The sequence below is a fragment of the Emys orbicularis genome, chromosome 9 (assembly GCF_028017835.1).
Source record: "Emys orbicularis isolate rEmyOrb1 chromosome 9, rEmyOrb1.hap1, whole genome shotgun sequence".
Taxonomy (NCBI): domain Eukaryota; kingdom Metazoa; phylum Chordata; order Testudines; family Emydidae; genus Emys; species Emys orbicularis.
In genome coordinates, this window is record NC_088691.1 from 99,455,788 (window position 1) to 99,483,755 (window position 27,968).

The 27,968-nt window shown below is 53.1% G+C and overlaps 1 protein-coding gene across 1 annotated transcript; it reads left to right on the top strand.

Moving 5' to 3' along the window:
* Nucleotides 1-846: 846 nt before the first annotated feature.
* On the top strand, nt 847-27,670 carry EPHB3 (EPH receptor B3). Its single transcript, XM_065410694.1, has 16 exons — nt 847-909; nt 1,399-2,071; nt 21,422-21,577; nt 21,887-22,222; nt 22,984-23,108; nt 23,258-23,423; nt 23,513-23,618; nt 24,381-24,393; nt 24,531-24,579; nt 24,757-24,945; nt 25,035-25,282; nt 25,787-26,002; nt 26,111-26,260; nt 26,369-26,562; nt 26,831-26,986; nt 27,562-27,670. Exons 1-16 carry the CDS (start codon nt 853-855, stop codon nt 27,668-27,670), a joined length of 2,943 nt encoding a protein of 980 aa, XP_065266766.1. The 5' UTR covers nt 847-852.
* The last annotated feature ends 298 nt before the right edge of the window (nt 27,671-27,968 follow it).

Consider the following 27,968-nt stretch of genomic DNA (forward strand, 5'->3'; position numbering starts at 1 on the left):
GGGGGGGGGGGGTCGTGTGCCTCCAGGCCTCTGACACCCCCCTCAAAGAATTGCTAGGGGTCACGGCTGGGGTTAAGACCAGGATAAAGACAGTTTGCTGCTAGCCAAGACTCTCCCACTGTAGCGTGCTCAGGTTCGGTAGGGCTGCCCGGCCTAGCCTGGGATTGGCCGCAGCTGGCTGCAATTCCAGCTCTCCTCAGACTGGCTTCTCGCTCCCCCCACGGCTGGGGCTGGGGCTCTCGGGGGAATGCTGACGGGGAGGTTTGGCTTGTAATCCGCTCCTGGAATGTCGGCCAGACGGTCAAATTCTTCTCGCCTCTTGTGAAATGAGTGATGTGGGGCAGCTTGAGAGAGCAGCCTGCCGTCCCTCCCCTGCTGGAGAAACCTGCCTGGCCTGCACCGCCCTGTCATGGGAACAGGCTCTTTCAGCCTGAGCCGTCGCAAAGACACCAGTGCCGGGGGGGGGGGGGGGGGGGGGGGGGCTGTTTCCCTGCTGGCAGACCCTCGTGGCAAAGGAGGTGTTTGGGGGGAGGAGGGTTGTGTGGGTGCCCAACAAGCGGGGCTCAGCGTACAGGTTGCTGAAAGGAAGATGGCTGCTCTTGCTTGCTGTCCACATTCCCCTTCCTTCTGTTTCTTTGGTGGCTCTGCTCCCTTAGTAATTCTCTTGATGGGGTCTTTCCTCTCCCCTTGACTGGAGGAAATCCGGAGTCCGTCTCACTCTGCCCCTCTCCCTCCCGCCCCCCAAGCTGCATTGCTCTGCGTTGCCTGCAAACGTTTTGAAAGATTTCCCTCCTGTTTCTTTCCCAAACCCTGACCTTGTCTCTCAATTCCATTTTTCCTTCAGAAACCCTGATGGATACGAAGTGGGTGACGTCCGAGTTGGCGTGGACGGCTCATCCAGAGACCGGGGTAAGACTCGGGTCCTCCTCTAGGAGCCTGCACAGGGCTCTGGATTCCAGGTTGAGCTGCAGGTCTTATCCGTTCCGAACTGGGACACTTCACGAGACAAGGGCACCCTTTGGGTTCCCTCCTGTTCCCGTTAGGTGCCTTGTGAAATCACCCCCGTTCCCCAGACCAGCTCATAGCTCTTTGATGCCGACTCCTTCGTTACTATGGGAGTCGCAAGTGCACGGCACTACACAGAGAAGAGTGAAGTTCTCACAGGCTTCAGCATGACAGGGGGAGTAGCGCCAGGAGGGAGCAGGGCAAGGACAGACCATATGGGTACCTCGGTTCGTACTGGCTGTGCGCGTGTGTTGGTGCTTTTTGGGGTAATCACGTGTCTGGTTTCTGCAGTGTGGTTTGGATTAGTTTGCTGTGGGGGTGGGGGGGCCGTGTTTTGAAGCATTCTGGACTGCCCATCCCAGTGGCTAACCTTCCAATCTCTCTCCGCTGCAGTGGGAGGAAGTCAGCGGTTACGATGAGGCCATGAACCCCATCCGAACGTACCAGGTGTGCAATGTGCGGGAGGCCAATCAGAACAACTGGCTCCGTACTCAGTTCATCCAGCGCCAGGACGTCCAGCGAGTCTACGTGGAGCTGAAATTCACTGTACGGGACTGTAACAGCATCCCCAACATCCCGGGCTCCTGCAAAGAGACCTTCAATCTCTTCTATTACGAGTCGGATACAGATTCTGCCTCTGCCTCTAGCCCCTTCTGGATGGAAAACCCCTACATCAAAGTGGATACAATTGCCCCCGATGAGAGTTTCTCCAAGCTGGAGTCTGGCCGCGTGAACACCAAGGTGCGCAGCTTTGGGCCTCTCTCCAAGAATGGTTTTTACCTGGCCTTCCAGGACCTGGGCGCCTGCATGTCCCTCATCTCTGTCCGCGCTTTCTATAAGAAATGCTCCAACACCATTGCTGGCTTTGCTGTTTTTCCGGAGACCTTAACTGGGGCTGAGCCCACTTCTCTGGTCATTGCCCCAGGGATCTGCATCCCCAATGCAGTGGAAGTGTCTGTGCCCCTGAAGCTGTACTGTAATGGAGATGGGGAGTGGATGGTACCAGTTGGAGCCTGTACGTGCGCTGCTGGATATGAGCCTGCCATGAAAGATACCCAGTGCCAAGGTAAGCACGTGGCTAGATGGCCTGTAACATGTTCTCTTCCTCTGGAGTAAGGTATGTGTCTAAGCAGAGGATGTGGGTACTTCTCTGCTGGACCAGTTGTGAGTTGAGCGTTCTGTGGCCTGAGGCCTGGCGCTTGCAGCGACTCCTGCTCTGTCCTGGACATTGGAGTTTGATCTTCTGTGATTCTAGCTTAATGACCATCTGTACTTCTGGGTCTCCGCCTGGGTGCCTGATGGTGTTTGAAGCCTCAGAGCTCACACTGATGTTACCTAGTTAACATCAGCTGTAGTGCACTCGCTGGCACCCAGTGGGTTCCAGCAGCTGGGAGCTATGACCCAGGCCTGCCACCTCCTGGTCCTTTTCTTGGCATCAGGGCGAGCACCGCATGCCATTGAGTGGTTCCAGTTTTGCTGGAGGAATCATAGAAGATTAGGGTTGGAAGAGACCTCAGGAGGTTCTAGTCCAACCCCCTGCTCAAAGCAGGACCAACCCCAACTAAATCATCCCAGCCAGGGCTTTGTCAAGCCGGGCCTTAAAAACCTCTAAGGATGGAGATTCCACCACCTCCCTAAGTAACCCATTCCAGTGCTTCACCACCCTCCTAGTGAAATAGTGTTTCCTAATAGCCAGTCTAGACCTCCCCTAGACCCCCTTCTGATTTCAGCTTCTGATGTCCCTATTTACAGGCCTAACAGGGAACCTTGGGATCAGTGGGTCCCGCCACTTACTGAATGGGATACTCAGTATGAGATCATGCCAGAACCCAGTCCCCACCCCATTCCACTTCCAAGTCTTCCTTGCACTAGGCAGCTAGGGGATGAGGTCCCTGTATCTCTTGGAGAGGGAGGCTAGAGAAGTGGGGCTGATGTCGGAGCCATACTGCATCTCTGGGCAGTATAATCCTTACGTTAAATTCTCAAGATTATTCAGAACCCACAGCCATTTAGGACACTCGCTTCCATGTGTCCGTAAGGCAGCAACGCAGGAAATAATGTGGGTTCAACCTTAATTTGTACAGAGTAGTGCCCATAGGGCAAACTGCAGGAGTGAGGGTGTTGGGAGAGCATCTGGCAGTGGTGGCAGCCAACTGTCACCATCAGAGCCTGCAGCAGGGGTATCCATATTTAGAGAACTGGCTTCAAAGAGCCTGTACTTATAAAGGTGTGATTCATTTGGTTCTCTTAACCCTAAGGTCAAGAGTGAGCATGGGGAAGCTGGCTGTGGTGTTGCTCAGATTCAAACGTTGATAGGGTCTCTCCTGGATTCCAAGGGGGCCTTAGCCCCCTTCCAGGAGATGGGGGGGCTTCTAGCAGGTGGTCTCAGAGACTAGACTGTGAGGCAGAGGCCCTGCCCGGCAATCCTCAGACAATTCACCTTGCACAGGAAGCTGCTGGAGCTAAGACTTTACCCAACTTGTGTCTGTGCCTTTGTTTCTCTGACCAGAGAAAAGGCAATAGAGGTTCGAAGGAGCAGTGCTTTGCAGTAGTGAGTTATCTGAACAGCCAGGGAGATCCTGGAGTCACACTGTGCTGACGAGTAACGGGATGGGACTTCTGGTAATGCTTTTAGCTTGCCTTCTAGGGCAGGAGGGAACAACTCACCAGCAGATAAGTCAGATCAACACGAGTAGTTTTCATGGAGACTGAAGCAAACTCCTTTTCTGCCAAATGAGATTCCCCCCCATCCATGAATCTCTGAGTCAGAATAGTATCTGTCTACTCCAGTGCATCAGGGGTTCCAACTTTGTGTTAAATGATCATTACATTGGGGAAGAGGATGCATCTTTCGTTCCTCATCTCCTTCTTTCAACAAAAGTTGATCAAGAAGTGATCTGAGTTCTGTTATCCTTGTCCATGGCAACCCCTTTGTTCTTGCCCAGCCCTCTTTCTTCATCAATAAGGAAAGCTCCTTAGACCTAAAAATCTCCATGTGATGCACCAGTTGCTGGGTTATTAAAAGGGGAATCTTTGCATTTCTCTGGGAAAATCGTGTTGTGCTTGTGGAATAGGAGATCTTTTGCTAAATGGTCACGTGCCCACAAAGGAAAGCAGCTTAAGGATTCGGAGAACCTAGAGAAGTCGCTCCATTTTCTTGTCCCTTTACCAGTCATTTTAGAGTTCTTCTGTTAGTGAGTTAAGGATTGTCCTGGGATACAACCAAAAAGTAATTAGCTGTTATCTCTGCCTTCCACGCACTTGTCTAAGGGAGGGGTCTTCTGTCATCCTTTGGAAAATAGTAGAAGGTTTGGTGCATGTGTGCGCCCATTCGTAACCTGTCTAAGATGGACGTTATAGTGATGTGAACCGTGTTAGCTCATTCCACTACTCTCTGCCTCCCTTTCTAGTCATAACATGGGGATGTTGTTTATTGCAGCGCACCCAGGGGTCCTAATCACATTTGTGGCCCCCATTGTGCCGAGCGCTGTTCAGACAGAGGTAGAAATGGTATTTGCCCCAGAGAGTTTTAATGGTCAGTGTTACTTACCATCCTTTGTAAAACGCTTTGTGATCTCTGGGTGAAAAGTGCCTATAAGGGCCAGGAATCATTTTAATGGGGGGGAGGAGGAGGAGGAAAACCCAATCCTGAGTTACTGCTGAGATGGGGAAAACTCTTCTGTAAATCCACCCCTCTGCAGACTTTCTATGGCTTTTGAAGAGATCCTCATTTCCGTTATCTCCAAGCCACAGCGGGATTAGACTTTGTATTCAGACTGGTTAGACATAGCTGGTATCCTGCTCCCTTGGGGGTCGAGGGCTCATTCTGCCAGGCGGAAGGCAGCGTCTTTGGCGTGCTTTGTACAATACGTTTCCACAGCATTGGTTCGCCGTCTCGTTCTCGGGCGCGTTGTCTTTATTTCATTAGCACACCGCTCTCTCGGGGCGGTTGCCCTGCTCGCTGCTCTCCCAGCATGGGGATTCCCAGAGGCAGCTCTCTCCGGAGGGAGAAAGGTTGCTGACCCGTGGCTGTGGTTCTTGGATTACATTGCCTCTGCGGTTCCACCAACCCCGCCCAGCTTCTCTGGACTCCTTTGGATCACTGAAGGAGGAAGAATGTTGCGGGGGTCGGGGAGGATTTGCTGCCTTTTCCATACTGGGGCTCAAATGCTGAGTTCCTCGAAGGGATGCGCCAGCTTCTCCCCCACCCCCAAACGGTTGCTAATTTCCAGAGGGTCCCAGGCCAGCTTCATTGTGAGCATGTGCACTCCATCTGCTTTGTGTGACTCCAGGTGCATCTCCATTGCAAAAAAGAAAAACACCCACCCAGTGGCAATGAGTCTGAGCCCGGGTCAACTGACCTGGGCTCACGCTGCTGGGCTAAACCTAGCAGTGTGGATGCTTGGGCTGCAGTTTTTAGCCCGAGCTGGCTTGACCCGGGCTCTGAGACTTGCTGCTCCAGGTGATGATTATTTTATATATTTTTTTGCAGTGTAGACGTGCCCTCGTTGCATTGCCTCAGCGCACTGCTACGTCACCTTTCATTTGTTTGCTGCGTCTCTTTCTTTAAAACCAGACAATTCCTACTTTGGATGGGACACTGTTAGGGTGAAATCGCCTACTGGAGTTTTTTCCTCCAGGTGCAGGTCATATCAGACCAGAGCCAGCGCTAGGCATAAGTAGACTAAACAATTGCTTAGGGTCCTGAGCAGCTCAAGGGGGCTCCTATTAATTATTAATATGTGGGGGGGGGGCAAATATTCCTGCGTAGGGCCCCCCATGGGATAGCACTGGCACTGTCAGACGTTTGTCTTTGAGGGAGCGGCACAGAATGCATGGTAATCTTTGCTTCTGACATCTCCCCCTCCCACCCTCAAAAAAACTCTTGTAGGGAACAGTTTATCCAGATTTCTTCATTCCTGGTGTCCATCACATCAGATTGATGGGATCTCTAGAGATGTCTGTTTGAAGTCTCATTGACAACACACCCCTTCCCCATGTCTTTCAACGTCCCTACTCACATGATCATCTGAGACAAGATTGGAGGCAAAATATTCAAAGTAATCCACTTCCTGGAAAGCAGCCCAGCTTCCCTGATTTCTGTGCACATAAAATCAGAGTCATCGTGTTACAGGAACAATGGGCTTTGTGTACATTTCCTTCTCTTTTGTTAGACTAGAGAAATGTGATTGCATAGTTCAATAATATGTGAATATCTAATCGGTTAAATGCTGAAAGAGAGCGCGCCCAGAGCATGCATGCTATGCTTTTCTCACTCCTGAATTTATTCCTCAACCAGCTCCCTTCCAAACGCAGCAAAGCACATGTTCCCTCAAAACCTGTGTATTAAATTTGAGCTTTTTCAAGGGGCACCGTTGGGTCAAATTGGGGCCAAAGTCTGGACTTCGTAGAAGCAAACTTTTTGCAACCAGTGACTAATAGAAATGTTACCGTGACTTTTTAAAAAACTGCCTACTAAACATAGCATATGCCAATTGTTTTCAGCCCCACGTTGCAACACTGGGTTACTGCATGAAAACCAGGAAGTGAAACTAATTATTTAGATAATTAAAAGACGAGGTGACCGATTCCAAGAGAAGAAAGCTCGAATTTTAAAAATCTGTTACTTGCAACACAGTTAAGGAAATCTGAGTCCTAAATTGTATTTCTGACCCATCAGTGCCCTTTACATTCATATTATTGTGATTTGAGTAAAAAAAAAAAAAAAATTATCCTTTTTAGAGTTGGTTTTACACTTTATTTGGGCATCATTCAAATACCCAAAGGCTTTTTCAAGTTTACTCCAACCTGTGTGCCCCTTCTCTTCTCCCCCCTCCCCCCCCCCCCCCCCCCCCAAACGTACCACTTTTGGATTGAACCGGCATAAGACAGTTCAGCCCAAAGGGTAATTTTTCTTGAAATGAAGTGCCTTGAAAATACAGGCTTAGAATGAGCGTTGTCTCCTGAACCGCAGCTGGAACGTTGCTGCCGTGACGCTAATCCAGCTGTAGACACTTATGGAAGAGTAATGTGAGTGAACGGCGCAGGTTCACGAAGCCCAGATTGTCCCAGGCAAACTTGATTGCTGCCTTTAACAAAATGACAGGGTTGCCGGACAAAGGGATGTGATGGGTTTAATTTCTCTAGACTCGTGAGGCTTTTGCTTTAGTCCTGCAGGGAAAGGAATAGAGAAATTGGAAAGACGCTGTCTGGGTTAGAGTACTGAAGTGTGGATCAAATACTGTCTCAGCCCTTAAACAGTATAATTCGAGGCTATTATCCACTCCTAAGAAGGAGCTAGAACGCAGCAGAGTCCTACAGGAGTTGGTGCTGGGGCGGAGAGTAACAGCTTGACTAATGATCTGGACAGTGAAGTACACTGTACCATGCAGTTTTGAATTTTCATGCTGTCGGGACAATCCTCCGTCATCCCTGCAGAGGGAGGGGACCTCGGAATATCGAGTTCAGTGTGTATCGGGGGGATTCCCTTCTCCTTGCCCACATCCAGTGCGGTAATCGCAGGCACTGTACATGGTGAGTCATGGTATGTGATGTTGGGATGATTTATTTCGGTGTGCTTTAGCTCCCTCCCTTTCCCCTTATTCACAGGGGTGGGGCTTTGTTTTTGAAAGAGAAGCTTTCTGCAACCAGACCACCTGGTACTGTCATTCTGTCTGACTCCAGAGGCCAAGCAAGGTTGGGCTGAGTCAATACTTGGATGGGAGAGATCTCTACCGAAAACCCCAGGTGCTGCAGGAAGTGGTGTTTTGGCAGGGAGCTGGTGCTGCCCGTGATGCAAGAGGTGCTGTGTCGCTGGAGGAGTAGTTGACTTGCAGGCCAGATGCGAAACCGAAATCCTCACTTCTTGTGGTGTCATCCTGTGGCAGCGTCATCCCTGCAGTCCTGGCGAAAGTCCAGAGTGAGGAACTACTTTCTGCCAGCCTGTCCCTCTCCCCTGGTCTTAGTAGCTTGATTTTTTTTTTATATTATTATTATTTTTAGACAGAGATTCTGCTTCGCTTCCCCTCCTGCGTCCAGTTGTGCTGTGACTGTTAAATGGCTGCCACGTTCCCCCTAGAGGTGGCTGCATCTCGGTTCTGACAGACGTGATCTGTGTGTCAGGAGTCTTCTGGGGATTCTTCAGCCTGAAAAGCACTTACAGAAATGTCAGCTCCTGTCGGGAGGGTCAGGGGATGCTGGCTCTTTAGCCCAAGCTGTAAAGACTCATGCTTCCATCCTTGGAGAGCTCTGCTTCAGTCCCGGGGGCATCGGCCCAGACTGTGGTTGTCGCATGCAGTTTCTCACAGAGAAAGGACGGTTCGGTGGTTAGGGCGCTAACTGGGGACATGGAAGACCTGGGTTCACGTCCCTGCTCTGCCACAGATTTCGTATTTTCTTGTGCGAGATCACGTAGCCTCCCTGTGCCTCCGTTTCCCCATCTGTACAGTGGGGATAATAGCCATGCCCTGGCTCATGGGTGCTAAGAGGATAAATACAATGGAGAGAATGGTGACGGAGCCATGTAATAAGTAGCTTGGATAGGGGAAGCAAGAATCCCAGAAGGATGAGTCTGCTTCTCTCACTGCCAGCTCGTTTCCAGACTCTGGAGGACGTAGAGTAAAGCAGAACGGTTGCACTCCTGTATCTGGGTGTAGACGCTCGGGAGATTGTATCTGGCTGGGAGAGTGACTCTGCTAGAGCCCGCGCTTCTCTGCTCCTCCCCGGGATTGCTGGCTTGAAACTTGTCGAGGTGGTGATGCTATGAGTCAAATCGGTTACTAATTGTCTCACACTCAAGTGCCTTTCATCCCAAAGTACTTAATAAGCAAAATAAATAAGTGATGACAATGCGTTTACTGCTGTCTAACCAGGGGCTCCCCTACTGCATTTTCAGCTTGGAAAAGAGATGACTAAGGGGGGGATATGATAGAGGTCTATAAAATCATGACTGGTGTGGAGAAAGTAAATAAGGAAGTGTTATTTACTCCTCATAACACAGGATCTAGGGGCCACCAAATGAAATTAATAGGCAGCAGATTTAAAACAGACAAAAGGAAGTATTTCTTCACACAACACACAGTCAACCTGTGGAACTCCTTGCCAGAGAATGTTGTGAAGGCCAAGACTATCACAGGGTTCAAAAAAGAACTAGATAAATTCATGGAGGATAGGTCCCTCAATGGCTATTAGCCAGGATGGACAGGGATGATGTCCCTAGCCTCTGTTTGCCAGAAGCTGGGAATGGGCGACAGGGGATGGATCACTTGATGATTACCTGTTCTGTTCATTCCCTCTCGGGCACCTGGCATTTGCCACTGTCAGAAGACAGGAGACTGGGCTAGATGGACCTTTGGTCTGACCCAATATGGCAGTTCTTATGCATTGGACATTAATAAAAGAGGGAATGGGGCTTGGAAGGAAGTAGGTTCTTCCACCTGAAGTACAGACCCAGGCTAACCAGATCAGACCCAGGACAGTGGGTGCTGGTAAAAACCAGATACAAAAATCACTTTTCTCTCAGCTGAAATGCAGCTGCTTCTGGGCTAACAGGCCCACAGCAACGCTGCACACAGTTTAGAACAGGAAGCAAAGAAGGCCGTGTCCCCTCGAGTATGCAGAAGACTGTCGGGAGGCAAGGTACTATCCAACTTAGGCCTGGTCTACACTACGAGTTTAGGTCGACTTTAGCAGCGTTAAATCGAATTAAGCCTGGACACGTTCACACGACGAAGCCCTTTCTTTCGACTTAAAGGGCCCTTTAAACCGGTTTCTTTACTCCACCTCCGACGAGGGGATTAGCGATAAAATCGGCCTTAGCGGGTCGGAATTGGGGTAGTGTGGACGGAATTCGACGTTATGGGCCTCCGGGAGCTATCCCACAGTGCTTCATTGTGACCGCTCTGGACAGCACTCTCAACTCAGATGCACTGACCAGGTAGACAGGAAAAGGCCCGCGAACGTTTGAATTTAATTTCCTGTTTGCTCAGCGTGGAGAGCACAGGTGACCACGCAGAGCTCATCAGCACAGGTAACCGTGATGGAGTCCCAGGATCGCAAAAGAGCTCCAGCATGGACAGAACGGGAGGTACGGGATCTGCTCGCCATATGGGGAGATGAATCAGTGCTAGCTGAACTCCGAAGCAGTAAACGAAATGGCAAAATATTAGAAAAGGTCTCCAAGGCCATGAAGGACAGAGGCCATAACAGGGACGCACAGCAGTGCCGCGTGAAAATTAAGGAGCTACGGCAAGCCTACCACAAAGCCAGAGAAGCAAACGGAAGGTCCGGGGCAGAGCCGCAAACATGCCGCTTCTACGCGGAGCTGCATGCCATTCTAGGGGGTGCAGCCACCACTACCTCAACCGTGTGCTATGACTCCCTGACTGGAGAAACACACAGGGAAGCAGGTTCGGGGTACGAGGAAGATGAGGATGGAGATAATGTAGATAGCTCACCGCAGCAAGGAAGCGGAGAAACCGGTTTCCCCAACAGCCAGGATATGTTTATCACCCTGGACCTGGAACCAGTAACCCCCGAACTCACCCAAGGCGTGCTCCCAGACCCTGAGGGCACACAGGGGACCTCTGGTGAGTGTACCTTTGTAAATATTACACATGGTTTAAAAGCAAGCATGTTTAATGATTAATGATTAATTTGCCCTGGCAATCGCGGCCAGTACAGCTACTGGAAAAGTCTGTTAACGTGTATGGGGATGGAGCGGAAATCCTCCAGGGACATCTCCAGAAAACTCTCCTTCATGTACTCCCAAAGCCTTTGCAAAAGGTTTCTGGGGAGGGCTGCCTTATCCCGTCCGCCATGGTAGGACACTTTACCACGCCAGGCCAGTAGCACGTAGTCTTGAATCATTGCATAACAAAGCATGGCAGCGTATGGTCCCGGTGTTTGCTGGCATGCAGACAACATCCATTCCTTATCGCTCTTTGTTATCCTCAGGAGAGTGATATCATTCACGGTCACCTGGTTGAAATGGGGCGATTTTATTAAGGGGACATTCAGAGGTGCCCCTTCCTGCTCTGCTGAACAGAAATATTCCCCGCTGTTAGCCACGCGGTGGGGGGGAGGGGTGAAGTGATCATCCCAGAGAATTGGGGGGGGGAGGGGAGTTAGTTGGGTTTGTGCTGCATGTTAACCCGGAAACCGCAGCCCCTCCTTTTACATTGCAAACCCATTTTAAATGGCCAACCCAACGGGTGCTTGGTATGGGAAATGAGAGCGCTACATGTTAAGAAGGTTAAAAAAACCAAAAGACTGTGTCTTACCATGGCTGCCTGCAAGCCAAAATATGTTGCCTGGCACTGCGTGAGTGATCTCTCACACCAAACCGGCAGGCCCTCAATATAAGAGGAAAAATGCGACCTTGTAACGAAAGCACATGTGCTGTGTAATGTGAACAGCAAAATTTAACGTGAAAGAGTGTACCCATTGTTCTCTAAAATATGTCTTTTTTAACCACCTCTCCCTTCTCCTCCACCAGCTGCAAATGTTTCTCCTTCACAGAGGCTAGTGAAGATTAGAAGGAGAAAACGGAGGACGCGGGACGATATGTTCACGGAGCTCCAGATGTCCTCCCACGCTGACAGAGCACAGCAGAATGCATGGAGGCAGTCAGTGTCAGACTACAGAAAAGCACAATATGAATGAGAGGAGAGGTGGCGGGCTGAATCGCGGGATGAACAGAGCAAGTGGCGGGCTGAAGATGATAGGTCAGCTTGCAGACAGAAGGCAAGAGTCGATGCTCCGGCTGCTGGAGCATCAAACTGATATGCTCCAGCGTATGGCTGAGCTGCAGGAAAGGCAGCAGGAGCAGAGACCGCCGCTACAGCCCCTGTGTAACCAACAGCCCTCCTCCCCAAGTTCCATAGCCTCCTCACCCAGACGCCCAAGAACACGGTGGGGGGGCCTCCGGCCACCCAGTCACTCCACCCCAGATGATTGCCCGAGCATCAGAAGGCTGGCCTTCAATAAGAGTTAAAGTTTTAAACTGCAGTGTGTCCTTTTCCTTCCCTCCTCCCCCACCCATCCCGGTCTACCTTGGCAAGTATCCCCCTAGTTTTGTGATGAATTAATAAAGAATGCATGAATGTGAAGTAACAATGACTTTATTGCCTCTGCAAGCGGTGCTCGAAGGGGGGAGGGGAGGGTGGGGTGGTTGTTTTACAGGGAAGTAGAGTGAACCGGGTGGGGGGGGGGCGGAGGGTTCATCAAGGAGAAACAAACAGAAGTTTCACACCGTAGCCTGGCCAGTCACAAAACTCGTTTTCAAAGCTTCTCTGATGCATACCGCGCCCTGCTGTGCTCCTCTAACCGCCCTGGTGTCTGGCTGCGCGTAATCAGCGGCCAGGCGATTTGCCTCAACCTCCCACCCCGCCATAAATGTCTCCCCCTTACTCTCACAGATATTGTGGAGCGCACAGCAAGCAGCAATAACAATGGGGATATTCTTTTCGCTGAGGTCTGAGCGAGTCAGTAAGCTGCGCCAGCGCGCTTTTAAACGTCCAAATGCACATTCCACCACCATTCGGCACTTGCTCAGCCTGTAGTTGAACAGGTCCTGACTCCTGTCCAGGCTGCCTGTGTACGGCTTCATGAGCCATGGCATTAAGGGGTAGGCTGGGTCCCCAAGGATCACGATAGGCATTTCAACATCCCCAACGGTTACTTTCTGGTCCGAGAAGAAAGTCCCTTCCTCCAGCTTTCGAAACAGAGCAGAGTGCCTGAAGACGCGAGCATCATGTACCTTTCCCGGCCATCCCACGTTGATGTTGGTGAAACGTCCCTTGTGATCCACCAGGGCTTGCAGCAGCATTGAAAAGTACCCCTTGCGGTTTATGTACTCGGTGGCTTGGTGCTCCGGTGCCAAGATAGGGATATGGGTTCCGTCTATGGCCCCACCACACTTTGGGAATCCCATTGCAGCAAAGCCATCCACTATGGCCTGCACGTTTCCCAGAGTCACTACCCTTGATATCACCAGGTCTTTCATTGCCCTGGCAACTTGGATCACAGCAGCCCCCACAGTAGATTTGCCCACTCCAAATTGATTCCCGACTGACCGGTAGCTGTCTGGCGTTGCAAGCTTCCACCGGGCTATCGCCACTCGCTTCTCAACTGTGAGGGCTGCTCTCATCCTGGTATTCTGGCGCTTCAGGGCAGGGGAAAGCAAGTCACAAAGTTCCATGAAAGTGCCCTTACGCATGCGAAAGTTTCGCAGCCACTGGGAATCGTCCCACACCTGCAGCACGATGCGGTCCCACCAGTCTGTGCTTGTTTCCCGGGCCCAGAATCGGCGTTCCACGGCATGAACCTGCCCCAGTAACACCATGATTTCCACATTGCTGGGGCCTGTGCCTTGTGAGAGGTCTATGTCCATGTCAATTTCCTCATCACTCTCGTCGCCGCACTGCAATCGCCTCCTCGGCTGGTCCTGGTTTTGCTTTGGCATGTCCTGGCTCTGCATATACTCCAGGACAATGCGCGTGGTGTTCATAGTGCTCATAATTTGTGGTGATCTGAGCGGGCTCCATGATCCCAGTGCTAGCTATGGCGTCTGGTCTGAAAAAAGGCGCGAAACTAGTATCTGACGGACCAGGGGAGGGAGGGAGGGAGGGAGGGGCGAGTGACGACATGGCGTACAGGTACAGGGAATTAAAATCAACAAAGGTGGCTGTGCATCAGGGAGAAACACAAACAACTGTCACACAGAATGTCCGCCCCCCAAAGATTGAACTCAAAAGCCTGGGTTTAGCAGGCCGTTGATTTCACGGAGGGAGGGGGAAGCAAATGAATACAGAACAAATCTATTTTTTACATCTTAAGCTGGCAGACGACGGTGCAGCATGACTGATAGCCCTCGGCATCTTCTGGGTGCTTGGCAGAAAATACTGGGCGCTTGGCAGAAAATAGCATACTACGACTGATAGCCATCATTGTCAAGACATTTCGATAGGACTGAGCATGTCTGCCCAGGTGCCCATGATTGACAGCCACTGCAGTACGATGACGACGGATACCAGTCGTAATATACCAACTTCTACCAAAAGGCAAGGGGCTGCTGCTGTGTAGCAATGCAGCCCCACGTCTGCCAGCCCCACGTCTGCCAGCACCCAGATCGCCCTTGGCCTCTTCTGGGTGCTTAGCAGAAAATATTGGGCGCTTGGCAGAAAATAGCATACTACGACTGATAGCCATCATCGTCAAGACAGTTCAATAGGACTGAGCATGTCTGCCCAGGTGCCTCTGATCGAACCGCAATATGACGACGATGGATACCAGTTGTAATATACCATCTACTGGCAAAAGGCAAGGGGCTGGTGCAATGCAGCCCTATGGCTGCCAGCCCCACGGCTACCAGTCATGCTGCACCGTCTACCACCAAAAGGCAGTTAGCTGCTGCTGCTGTGTAGCAATGCAGTACCACGTCTGCCGGCACCCAGATGACATAGGGTGACGGTGAGCTGAGCTGAGCGGGCTCCATGCTTGCCGTGGTATGTTGTCTGCACAGGTAACCCAGGTAAAAAGGCGCGAATCTATTGTCTGCCGTTGCTCTGACGGAGGAGGAGGGGCCTGACGACATGTACCCAGAACCCCCCGCGACACTGTTTTGCATCATTCAGGCATTGGGATCTCAACCCATAATTCCAATGGGCGGCGGAGACTGCGGGAACTGTGGGATAGCTACCCATAGTGCAATGCTCCGGAAGTCGACGCTAGCCTCGGTACTGTGGATGCGGTCCGCCGACTAGAGCACTTAGAGCATTTTATGTGGGGACACACACAATCGGCTGTATACAACCGATTTCTATAAAACCGGCTTCTATAAATTCGATCTAATTTCGTAGTGTAGACATACCCTTGGGATCTAGCCAGAACTCCTCAGTTTCATCGCCTCGGTAAAGCTGTACTTGCAGCATCAGGGTTTCCTGCCTTGTTCAAACTAAGGAAGTTGTCTCTGTTTTGGATTTTCTGTGTCCCTGATGGACTCAGGCATCTCTTGCCAGTTGTTTCAGCCTGACATGTCCAAGGGGCTTCAGTCATTCCTCATCCCTTCATAGTATGGTTCCTTAAATCTGAACTTGTATCCACCGGTTTGTAACCATACGGGATGTAAGCCTGGCTATCTAAACATGCAGAGGCTTCTTTGGGTGTCTGCAGTCTCCATTTTTCACTTAAGCGTGGTTTGGTAGTGGCCGTGGAATTGGCTAGGTAAGTGCGAGCCGCAGACCCTCCCTCTGCACTTTCCATCAAGAGAAACTGTACATGGGAGACACCATCCCCATTCGTGGCTAGTGGTGGTCCTGGATTTTCATCTGAGCCCGTCCACGTACCAGTATCTCCTGATTTGTAGGGCAAAGCCAAGGTAAACAGTCTAAATGGTAAAACTCTTAATCTACCAGGCTGTTGGGGGACCCAAAGACCTGGTGACTTCAGCTCAGAAAGTAACACAATGGAGCGCTGTAATCGGTGTGGTATCACCTAGCTGGAGCCCAGTCAGATGGAGGGATAGCAGCTTCTGCAGGCTGCCTGTGTAATGTCTCTGTAAGAGTGTGAACCAACCTCCTGGTAGACTTAAAAGCATTTGCTTTGCTGAGTCTAGATTGGATTTCCAAATCAGAGTAATGCATAAGGCTCTTCATCAGTAGCACTAGGCTTTTTCCTGAGGGTTTCTGCTGCTTAATTGTCTCGTAGGGTGGGGAACTGCAAAGACAGTGCAGTGAAGGAGAAAGAGAGGTTGCGCACTCACTAGTAAGTATTGCTTTTGTAGATCCGCACTGACCTGCCCTCCTTCCCTCTGCATTCGAGTTTTCAGTGGTGTTCCTGTGGGAGGGAGAAAAACTAAGCAGTGGCTAGGCGTTGGTCTGACATACCCTGGTGTTCTAGCCCCTAACAGCTCTTCTGCTTTGCATGGTGATGCGTGTGGCAGAGCATGCAGACCCTCCAGGGAGGGTCTGTAGAGGCAATACACTTGGAGAACCATTGCCGTAAGTAGCTTTCCTTCCAGTGACATACCGTAACTACTGGCTGAGGCCATGTCTACGCTACAAGCTTTGGTCTACGCAAGTTACGTCAGCATAAAACTACTGCACTCAGTATATCGCTTGTGCGTGTGCATGTTCTCACCAGGAATGCTTGTGTTAGTGCACCGCGAGGAGGTATCACAGCATGCAACTTGCCGTTGTCCAGTGCTCTGTCTTTTGGGAAAATTTGGCAATGCATAGTAGGGCAGAAATGAGTCTCACAGGCGCGACTGGGAGCAAAGGGTCAAGGTCCCATCATGCAACTTTCTCCATCCTGTAATGCCATCCATATCCCATCATTTTTGTGCCTTTTATTAAAATCCCACAAAGCTGCACAGGGCTCCTCGCTGTCCGCCGCTTCTGACAGAACATGGAGCCTGTACAGCTCTGCATTGCTTTCATGAGCGTTGCAAACACAGGGTGCACGATCCTCCAGTATTTGCAGCGCTGCACGAAGAACCACAGCAGGGGGGACAAGATGATTCTGTGGAGGACAGACTGCTGGGGGTCATAGTCGACCACAAGCTAAATATGAGTCAACCGTGTAAGACGGTTGCCAAAAAAAGCGAACTTCATTCTGGGACGTATTAGCAGGAGTGTTGTAAGCAAGACACGAGAAGTCATTCTTCCGTTCTACTCTCCGCTGATTAGGCCTCAACTAGAGTGTTGTGTCCGGTTCTGTGCGCCACGTTTCAGGAAAGATGTGGACAAATTAGAGAGAGTCCAGAGAAGGGCAACAAAAATGATTAAAGGTCTAGAAAACATGACCTATGAGGGAAGATTGAAAAAATTGGGTTTGTTTAGTCTGGAGAAGAGAAGACTGAGAGGGGACATAAGTTTTCAAGTACATAAAAGGTTGTTACAAGGAGGAGGGAGAAGAATTGGTCGTCTTAACCTCTGAGGATAGGACAAGAAGCAATGGGCTTAAATTGCAGAAAAGGAGGTTTAGGTTGGACATTAGGAAAAACTTCCTAACTGTCAGGGTGGTTAAGCACTGGGATAAGTTGCCTAGGGAGGTTGTGGAATGTCCATCACTGGAGATTTTTAAGAGCAGGTTGGACAAACACCTGTCAGGGATGGTCTAGATAATACTTAGTCCTGCCATGAGTGCAGGGGACTGGACTAGATGAACTCTTGAGGTCCCTTCCAATCCTGTGATTCACGGAGCAGTGGCATGTGGTGGAACGCTGTCTCTGGGCCTGAGAAACGAGCGTTGACTGGTGAGATGACGTCCTAATTCAGGTTTGGGATGACAAGAATTTTCGGATGCAGAACTTTCAGATGAGCAAGGTCACATTCCTGGAAGTGTGTGCCAAGCTCGCCCCAGCCTTCCGGCACCGGGACACCAGAATGAGAGCTGCACTGACCATGGAGCAGCGAGTGGTGATCATGCTGTGGAAGCTTGGAATGCCGGATTGCTACTGCCCAGTGGGAAATCATTAGGGTGACCAGATGTCCTGATTTTATAGGGACAGTCCCAATTTCTGGGTCTTTTTCTTATATAGGCTTCTATTACCCCCCACTCTCTGTCCTGATTTTTTTCACATTTGCTGTTTGGTCACCCTAGAAATCATTTTGGAGCTGGAAAATCCACCATGGGGGCTGTTGCCATGCAAGTGTGCAGGGCCATTGTCTCCGGCTATGCAGAGCTGTGACTCTTGGCAACGTGCAGGACATAGTGAATGGATTTGCAGCAGTGTGGTTCCCAAATTGCAGTGGAGTGATCGATAACAAGCATCTCCCTATGTTAGCACCAACCCACCTTGCCACAGAGTACATCCAACAGAAAGGGCTACTTTTCTCTGGTTATGCAAGTGTTAGTGGATCACGGGGGATGCTTCCCTGACATCAGCATTGGCGATGTTGAAATGACACCTTGTCAGCACCAAAGAAAGAGGCAACTGCCAGCTCAGCCAGCACAGAGTGACCGTTGAATGTGCTTTTGGTAGATTGAAGGGACGTGGGTGCTGTTTACTCACAAGATTGGACCTCATTGAGAAAAATATCCCTATGGTTATAGCTGCCTGCTGTGTCCTGTGTAATATCTGGGAAGCAAAGGGAGAAAAGTTGGCTCTGGGGTGGAGGTGGAGCAGCTGTGTGCTGAGTGGGAACAGCCAGGCACAAGGGCTATTGGAAGAGCTCAATAAGGAGCTGTGTGGTTGAGGGAGGCCTTGAAAGAGCATTTTAACAGTCAGCCGCAGTAATGGGATGTGATGGACTGTGCTGTACCTGGCCCTGGAGCTTTGGGGGCTGTTAGGAATTGGGTGGTGCTTGATGTGCATCTGTAAATATCACACTGGCTGTTAACGTACCTCTTAGTCTTGTGGTGCTTGCTGTATATTTACAATTATTACCGTTGTTAGGCCCTGATCCTGTGAGTTCTGTCGTCTTGTACAATAACAAGTAGTGGGCACTTTCAGTAGCGCTAGGCATTCGGCAGCATATATTGTGAAGTAACAAAGATGAATTGTTTACCAAAAATAGATGTTTTTATTGGATACCGAAAACAGTTGTGGGGGGGACGACCCAATATGCAATTAAAAAACAATACAACAAACACTTCTGTTCCGTTAGTTTATTTCAGAGCCTAACAAAGGGAAGGGAACATTCATGTCCATTTCAGTGCATTGTGGCTACACATGCACTGACTTGCAAGGGCCACAGTTGCCGTAGGTGAAGCTGGGGTTGTCCTTACTGTCCCTGGTGTGGAACGGTACGGGTAGGGGTGCAACCCCTGACGCCATGTGGAATATTGGTTGGTGTAGGGAGTTCTCCGTGGAAAACTCCATTTTATCTGCGAGCCTGTGATGGTTGGACCTGAAGGTCTACAAGACACTGCAGCATTTGTGAGGCACAAAGTGGGGTGAATTGAAGAACAATAGAGAGAGACAGTGGCTCTGGATCTGAATCTCTGCGCTCATGAGACCCTACTACAACATCAAGAACCAATGGTGGTGATGCTGGGCCATCTTTCTTCGGAAGGTGCAATATGGCGTGAAATTAGGAAATAAGTTGGCATTAGTTCCCAGGTGTCTGCTTTGTGCTGATGGCTGCTGAAAGAAATTAGTGTCTGTAGGAAATCTGGAGGATTGGACGGGCAAGTGTATAAAAACAAGCCATTGTGTGATTACGAAATGCCCCACACCCTGTGTGCAAGGCTGCAGTTCCCAGCTGTTAAACTTATCGCTATGGGTGGTAGGAAATGCCTCGTAAACGGAAACTGCTTTTGCCTCCCCAGAGACGGAGCGGTTCAGTCTTCTCATCTTGTGGGTGATGAGCTGTAGCAGGCCTAGAGCAGGAGGCTCCTCTGCTGAGCTGGAGCTGCCGGAGATGACCAGTGATACCTGAAGGCCGTTTGACACCTCGGGGTGGGTGGGGAGGGAGGTATGTCCTGAGCGTGCCTTCTGTGGAGTGGGGAGGGTCTCTGGTTAGAGAAGGGCAGGAGGGGAGAGGAGGGTATCTCTGAGCTCCTGGGAAGCCCATGGCTATTCAGGGACACAGTTGTGGCTCAGTGATGGGTGACTGACATGCTACATGAGCTGCAATGCCAGTGCACAGCAAGGGGCTGTCTGCAGACATTTTTGGCTGTAACCAAGAATTTCCAGCATTTCAGTGGGCTGAGGTTTAACTTATTTTGTGGCCTCGTTTGCGTCTTTGGTACTTGGTAGCTCAGGAAGGGTCCTGGAGAGAGACCTGCCTTCTCGTGGGACAGGATCAGTGGTACCGCAGGGGTGAATGAGATGGCTCGAGACCTGGGTTAGTTTCATGGCACGTCTCTGCCGCTGGGCTCCTTTGGGTTCAAGTGCTGTTAGTCTTTTCACAGAGCCCTTTAGGGTTAAATGCTCCATTGTTCAAACCAGGCCTGGGCTCCAGGCCTTTTGCTCAGCGAGGGGCTGTGATGAGAATCAGGAGGGTTTTCAGACGTGAGAGGCAGCTGTTTAGCAAAGCAGCTAGTAGAACGGCTTATCCTTACTTGACAAACGACTTTAAACTGGCTGGGGAATGACACTGTCGGGGGGACTGAAAACTGGGAGGGCTGGGAGGGGCCACTGGAGTCGATGCAGAGTCCTGTCTGAACAGCTCGGCCCCTCTGGAAGAGGGGTGACCAGCATGTCAAATATGCAGCGGGCTGAGGAAAACCAGCAGGAACAGAGAACTAATGACATGGCCACTGAAGTGCCCAGGACTGTCCTGGGGAAAGAAGGCTGAGAGTAACGCTGGGCAAACAGAACAGCTGGCACGAACGGGGTGTCATAATTTTGAGATGCAGACTGACCGGGGAAGGAGGCCTTTGGAAAGCAGCAAAGGCTGAGAGGGCAGCAGTGGAGGTGCCTGGCATTGGGGCTGCGTGTGCAGCGGCTTCGGGACACAGCGCAAGGGGGGCAGGGGTCCTCCTCTGTGCCTAGAACTGTGTTCGCTTCTGGGCACCGTTATGCCGTGCAGGGCTTCGGGGACAGTCAGCAGGACAGAGCGAAGAGCTGGAAGGAAAGATTGAAAACACAGCTGGGCAAAGCGCCACCGAATGCCTGTGTGTTTGAAGGGGCTAAGTGCCAAGGAGGGGGAGGCTGTTCAGCTCAGTACAAGGGGCTAGAACTAGGGCTCATGGGAAGACACTGAGAGGGGAAGCTTGGGCTGACAGTTGGTGAGATATATCCATCTGCAACATGGATTCCTAAGGGACCTGGCTTGGGACAGGAGAAAGCAATGGCAGACACGCTCTAGGGCCAGTCCTACTCTGACCCAGGAGATGGACTAGAGGGCACCCTAGATGTCTCTGACATCTTTGACTTCCCGTGTAGGATTGTTCCCCTATACCCCTCTTGGGGGCTCTGTCTGGTTGAGATTTACTCCACTTCCCTGGAAGGCCAGTACCTCCTGGTTAAGTGATCTTCCTCCTTGGTGTTTTAGGTGTCCATGTTTGTAGGAAGGTGCCCTCTGTCCATGCTTGGAGGCATCTTCAGCCCAGGGTGCTACTCTAAGCCCAGAAAAATTCAGCTGAGCTGGGCTGCCCCAGCCAGCAAGCCCCTTGCATCCAGCTCAGGTGCTCTTGGCATGTTTCCCATCACAAACCAGTTCCTGGAGAGCTGGCCATGCTGAGCGCTGGATTAGAAGACTCTGCTTTGAATCCCCAGGCCCAGAGCGCAGCAGCGGGCAGAGTCACCAGGGTTGGGCTGGGGTCACCAAGAGGGTGGGCGGTGTTGGAGAGGGATCTGTTGGTAACTCTGTATTAGGGCTTGGATTGGTTTCTGCAGTGGACATCAGGAGTTAGAGGGCTGACGAGGAAAGTTCTGGGCGCCTTCCCAGCTAATGACCCAGGCGGAGGGTCTGTCCGGGAGCGTTAGTAACCAAGTTTATTTTTCCCTTCTCTCCCCTCCGTGCAGCCTGTGGTCCCGGGACCTTCAAGTCGAAGCAAGGGGAAGGTCTCTGCTCACCCTGCCCCCCCAACAGCCGGACAAGCTCTGGGGCAGCGATGCTCTGTACCTGTCGGATCGGCTACTTCCGGGCTGACGCAGACTCTGCAGACAGTGCTTGCACCAGTAAGTCTGTCCCCGTCTAGCGGATGTCTTGGATCTCCCAGTCACTCAGACCCTGACAGTGGGGGACGGGATCGGGGTCCCAGTCTGCAGCAGTGCGCGCCGCTGGTTTGAGTTCTCCTCTGTTGGGGGAGTGGGGTGTGCTGGATAACCGTCTCGCTGGAAAGGACAAACAGCCAGACCGAGAGGCAGTGAATCCAGTCCTGAGGGCTGCGGGTCCATTGGGCCACCTCCCCACAAACCCAGGTGTGGGCTGGGCTTGGGGGGCTTCTCTTGGCGCTCTCTGCTCTGACGTGAGTGTCTCATCCGCAGGCGTCCCATCCTCTCCTCTCAACGTCATCTCCAACGTGAACGAGACGTCGCTGGCGCTGGAGTGGAGCGAGCCCCGGGACTCGGGGGGCCGGGACGACCTGCTGTACAACATCATCTGCAAGAAGTGCACCGTGGAGCGCCGGGTGTGCACGCGCTGCGACGACAACGTGGAGTTCGTGCCCCGCCAGCTCGGCCTGACGGACCGGCACATCTACATCAGCAACCTGATGGCACACACCCAGTACACCTTCGAGATTCAGGCTGTGAACGGCGTGTCCAGCAAGAGCCCCCACTCCCCCCACTTCGCCTCCGTCAACATCACCACCAACCAGGCAGGTCAGTACAGACAGCTGCAGGCTGAAGCCGCTGCTGCCTGGGGAGAGGGTGCATCTCTGCTCTGCTCCTCTAATATCCCAAGTAACCAGAGCAGGGTTTCCTGCTGAAAGTCTCTCTGAGGCCACTGTCCTTTGTTCGCTCCCTTTGTGCAGCGTTGCTGGCTCTAAGCTCCTGCATCTAATCCCCTGGGTGACTATTTCTCTCTTTTTAAATCAATGTCCCTGGAGGGAATGAGATCAGAACTCCTGCAAACAAAGATGGGGGCTGAGCTAGTGGTTCTCTAATCCTGGCTTCAGAGACTCCCGGCTTGCAGGGGCAGATGGGCTTTCTCCCTTGTGGGCCTGGCTAAGGTCAGGACCCTCCCAAACCTTCAGAGCATGCTGTGCGCTCTCTGCTTTCCCTCTCCACCTTCCCATGCATCGGGCTCTGCTCCAATGCGCTGGAAACCTACTGCTGCCACTCACTGAGCAGAATTCATGGGCATCATCCCTGAGGCGGAGGAGGGGACCATGGAGAGCAGGAGGAGTGTGATGGAGTCACAGGCAGGAAGGAGGAGGGGATCTTCGTCTCATCAGTAATTGGTGGGATCTTTGTCCCATTGGTTTGGCCTCAGCCTTACAAGACAGATGTGGGTTGGGGGACGTTGTAGGGGGTGGGGGGCTCCAGGGGATGAATTAAGTGACTGACGACATGTTTTCCCCCGGCACGGGGCTGCGAATGCTGCGGCTTAACCTGACCCATCCCTTCCCTCTGTTTTGCAGCCCCCTCGGCCGTTCCCAGAATTCAGCTGCACGGCACTACTGGCAGCAGCATGATGCTGTCATGGACGCCCCCGGAGAGACCCAACGGGATCATCCTGGACTATGAAATCAAGTACTTTGAGAAGGTAAAGCAGAGCCCAGGCCACCGCTCCCTAGCCATGCTGCCTGCGGGACACGCATGGGTGTTAGAGGTCGCCCCGGTGCAGGGGGTAGGATGGCGCTTGGGATTGTGATAACCGCTGTAAGTGACCCCGATCTTCCTGCCCCACAGCAGGGCCAGAGTGACGGCATCGCGAACACCGTCACCAGCCAGCAGAACACGGTGCGGCTGGATGGGCTGACGGCCAACTCCCTGTATGTAGTGCAGGTTCGGGCCCGCACTGTGGCTGGCTATGGCCAGTACAGCCTCCCCGTGGAGTTCCAGACACCTGCAGAAGACGGTATGCGCTGGGACTGGGCCCCCTTCCCCCTCCCATCCCACGCCCTGGCTCAGCCCCTCGTTCTGATCGGCCTCCCGTGTCTCCCACAGGCTCCAGCGGGAAGAGCTTCCAGGAGTTGCCCCTGATCGTGGGTTCGGCCACCGCAGGCCTGGTCTTTGTCATCGCTGTGGTGGTGATTGCTATTGTCTGCTTCAGGTACCAGTTCGGGGGGAGACGGAGGAAAGGGTGCGAGCCCCAGGCTAGGAGTCCCACGGGGCCTCGTCCCCGCTGCAGTGTTTGGAGTTTCCCCTCCTGTGTTCTAAGGCAAATACCCATCTGCATGCTGGGTTCTGGAGTGAGGGGGCTGGGGCCTTCCAGACCCGGGACTGCTCCACCGCTGTGGCTGGGCAGAGCAGTGTGCTCCCGGAGCGTAGTGTCCGCGTGGGGGTTCTAGCAGAGCAGTTCCCGCTGCACTAAAATAACCATCGTTCCAGGCCTGTCCGGCTCCATTGTCCTCTGCATGTGGTGCTAGAGGGGTGTTAAGCCGGCAGGGGAGGATGTCCTGTCGGGGAACATCAGCCGAGCAAGGTGCCCCTTCCAAACCTCATTGCTCTCACCTGGCCTCCCTGGGCAGCATGTCTGCGCCAATGGAGCGTGGCAGTGAGTGTTCCTCCCCACGGCTTTGTTCTTCAGTTAGAGGCCATCAGATGCAAACTAGGTTTGACGCAACTAGCAACCCGCCCCCAACCTGAGCCAGCTTTCAACCTACCTCTACCACCGCAGCCCGCATTGGGCCTTCAGGTGGAGCCGGCTTCATGACACGCCCTGTGCACCTGTGAGATCTCGCCCTGCCCGCTGCAAACCTTGCAAGGCCTCTGAGCCAGTGTGAATCAGGGCAGCCGAGCCCAGAGCCAAACGTCCCCTCCAGCAGTTCATGCCCATGTCCTGCTTCTAGGGTGAGGATGACGGTACAGGGAGAAGGAGGGGAAAGGTGCTGACCTTGGCACTGTGTAGTGCCGGAGCGGTGCATCTGCTCTGCTGCTGGCTTGCGGACTTACCTGTGGCCCCCTCGGCACCCAGCAGGCATGGACTGTCCTGAAATGGCTCTTGTCTCCTTTGGGCAGGAAGCAGCGGAGCAGTACGGACTCGGAGTACACGGAGAAGCTGCAGCAGTACAGTGAGTATGACCCCGGGCCCTAATACATGCTGCAACAGTATGGGAGTGTGACCCAGCCCTTGCACCCCCAGGTGTGTGCAGGGCAGTGAGACGGGGATGATTTCCTTTGTTGTCGGGGCTTTGTATCTGGTGCTGGGGTTCCTGGCCTGGGCCCCAGGACGTCCTATAATGCTGTAGGTCGGGGTGAGGGGTGTTGCTGGTACTGTGCCCTCACACTGGGCCTGACTTGCTCTGCTCTCGCAGTCACTCCCGGAATGAAAGTTTACATCGACCCCTTCACCTACGAGGACCCCAACGAGGCGGTCCGGGAGTTTGCCAAAGAGATCGACATCTCCTGCGTCAAGATCGAGGAGGTGATTGGAGCAGGCAAGTCACCTGACCGGATGCGGCTCATGTGGCGGGGCTGCCAGTGGCTTCTCTCTGTCTGTAACCCCTCTGCTGTTCTTCCCCTGCAGGGGAGTTCGGGGAGGTCTGCCGGGGCCGCCTGAAGTTGCCGGGCCGTCGGGAGATCTTTGTGGCCATCAAGACCCTGAAAGTGGGTTACACGGAGCGGCAGCGGCGGGACTTCCTGAGCGAGGCCAGCATCATGGGGCAATTTGACCATCCCAACATCATCCACCTGGAGGGCGTGGTGACCAAGAGCCGGCCGGTCATGATAGTCACGGAGTTCATGGAGAACTGCGCCCTGGACTCCTTCCTCCGGGTGAGGCGCCGTCTCGGGCCAGGCCTGCTGCGCTGCGGGGCAGGCTGTGCCACAGGGATGTGGGAGGACAGGAGGCTGGGATGGAATCACTCCCCTTCCTCTCTCTCTCTGGCTGGGCAGCCCTCTGCTCTGCACTCTCCGCTCCTGCCACGTTCAGCTCGAACTTGCATTTGCTTCCCTGCATTTCACACTGACGCCCCCAGGCTTCGCGTGTTGGGATGGGGAGGAGGGGCCCTATTGGAGGAGCATGGTGGGGGGAGGTGGGTGACACCTTACTGAGGAGAGTAATAGTGTGTTAGGGTTACACACACACACACACACACACACACACACACACACACACACACACTTCCCTTTCCTGCAGTGGGGGTGTTAGAGGTTCATTCCAGGGGGAGGCCCATTCCATGGGGAGAGCAGAACCCCTCCCCAAGCCCCCTGTGAAAGGAGAGAACGAAGGGCTCACCTTCGAGACCCCGCTGATCACTCCCCTCTGTCTGCCGGCAGCTGAATGACGGGCAGTTCACGGTGATCCAGCTGGTGGGGATGCTGCGTGGCATCGCGGCGGGCATGAAGTACCTGGCGGAGATGAACTACGTGCACCGGGACCTGGCCGCCCGCAACATCCTCGTCAACAGCAACCTGGTGTGCAAGGTGTCGGACTTCGGGCTCTCGCGCTTCTTGGAGGACGACCCCGCGGACCCCACCTACACCAGCTCGCTGGTATGTGAGATTCTCGTCGGCACCCTCTGCCTTGCTGCGGAGGGCAGGGGCCGCGGGGGAGCCCTGAGGTAGGCACTAAATAATGGAATTAAGCGTCTCTCCCCACAGGGTGGTAAGATCCCGATCCGGTGGACGGCTCCGGAAGCCATAGCCTACCGCAAGTTCACCTCGGCCAGCGACGTGTGGAGTTACGGGATTGTCATGTGGGAGGTGATGTCCTATGGGGAGCGGCCCTACTGGGACATGTCCAACCAGGACGTAAGTGCGACCACGGGCGGGAGCCGGGCTGTGGCGGCGCCAGGGGGCCTGGCCGCCTGGCTGACTCACGGCCGCTCTGAGCGCCTGTGTGCCTGTGTGTCTTGGCAGGTGATTAACGCGGTGGAGCAGGATTACCGCCTGCCGCCGCCCATGGACTGCCCCACGGCGCTGCACCAGCTCATGCTGGACTGCTGGGTGCGTGACCGCAACCTACGGCCCAAGTTTGCACAGATAGTGAATACGCTGGACAAGCTCATCCGGAACGCAGCCAGCCTGAAGGTCATCGCCACCGTCCAGTCCGGGTCAGTGCCCTCCCCTCCCCTCCCTGCTCCGGTACCGACCCCGCCAGGCCTCTCGTCCCTTTGCAGTGCAGGGAATGCTGGGGAATCTGCTTTGCATCGGCTGAGCTAGAACCTAGAGGGCTGGAGGCAGGGATCCAGGTGGAGACAGCGCAGGGGGGAACCCCATGATCCACCAGTGCCGGGCAGATGCCTGTACCTACCCCAGCCCAACAGCACCCTGTGTTCCCCCCCCGCATTAACTCTGGGCTCGCTCTTGTCCCCGCCGCAGCGTGTCCCAGCCACTCCTGGACCGCACCGTGCCGGATTACACCACCTTCACCACCGTGGGCGACTGGCTCGACGCCATCAAAATGGGACGGTACAAGGAGAGCTTTGTCAACGCTGGATTTGCATCCTTCGACTTGGTGGCGCAGATGACAGCAGAGTGAGTGGGGCTGGGAGCTGGGCCTGGGAGGAAGAGCACTCAGCAGCTCTGATGGCCTCCTGCCCAAGAACAATGACGTGTGCCCGAGTTTTCCCTCTTGGGCTGGGAAAGCTCTGTGATCAGTGTCCAGCACCTCTGCTCTCAGAATTAAGTTGCTTCTTAAGCCAGGTCTCAGAGCCCACACTCCAGCCCTAGACCAAACGTGTACGTAGCTCGTTTGAGCCCCACGAGCCGGAGTCAATCGACCTAGGCTCTGTGACTCGTTGCAGTGGAGATGTACCCCAAGTGGCCATGAGAAGTAGACGCAGATAAGTGCATGGCTGGGGGTGGAGGGGATTCATACGAAGCCAGGGGCGGGGGCAGGCCCTGACTAGATTGTTGTTGTGTCTGGCCAGGAGGCCAAGAGGCATTAAAGGATTTCTGCTGCCGAGTTCTGGGCCCCTCTAATCACAGCTGGGGAATATCTGTCTGCTCCATCAGCCAGTGGTTAATGCTGCAGCGGAAATGCCCCTGCACAGGGTTCTCCAAGGAGTGTGTAGACTTGTTACGAGCTCTGCCTCCTCTTGTCCTTTCAGAGACCTGCTCAGGATAGGGGTGACGCTCGCAGGACATCAAAAGAAGATCCTGAGCAGTATTCAGGACATGAGACTGCAAATGAACCAGACACTCCCGGTTCAGGTTTGACCACAGGAAATTTTGGGACTGGAATGGACTGAGGGAATCTGTCGATAAGATTCTAGTTTGCAGTGCAGCCCGGCTTCCTGTTTTCCCCTTTGCGTGGAGCTTCTCGGCCTCTGACAGTCACACGGGATGGGACTCGCCTCCCTGAATCCAAGGCACTTGGGCCGAGAGGGAGACCAGCCTTGTGTTTGTGTTTGGAACGGAGCCGGCGATGCAGTCTTCATATTGAAGACAGATTATCGGATGAAGACTTCACCCCCTCTTCCTGCCCCATCTCCGCTGCTCGCAGCGCCGTGGGTTC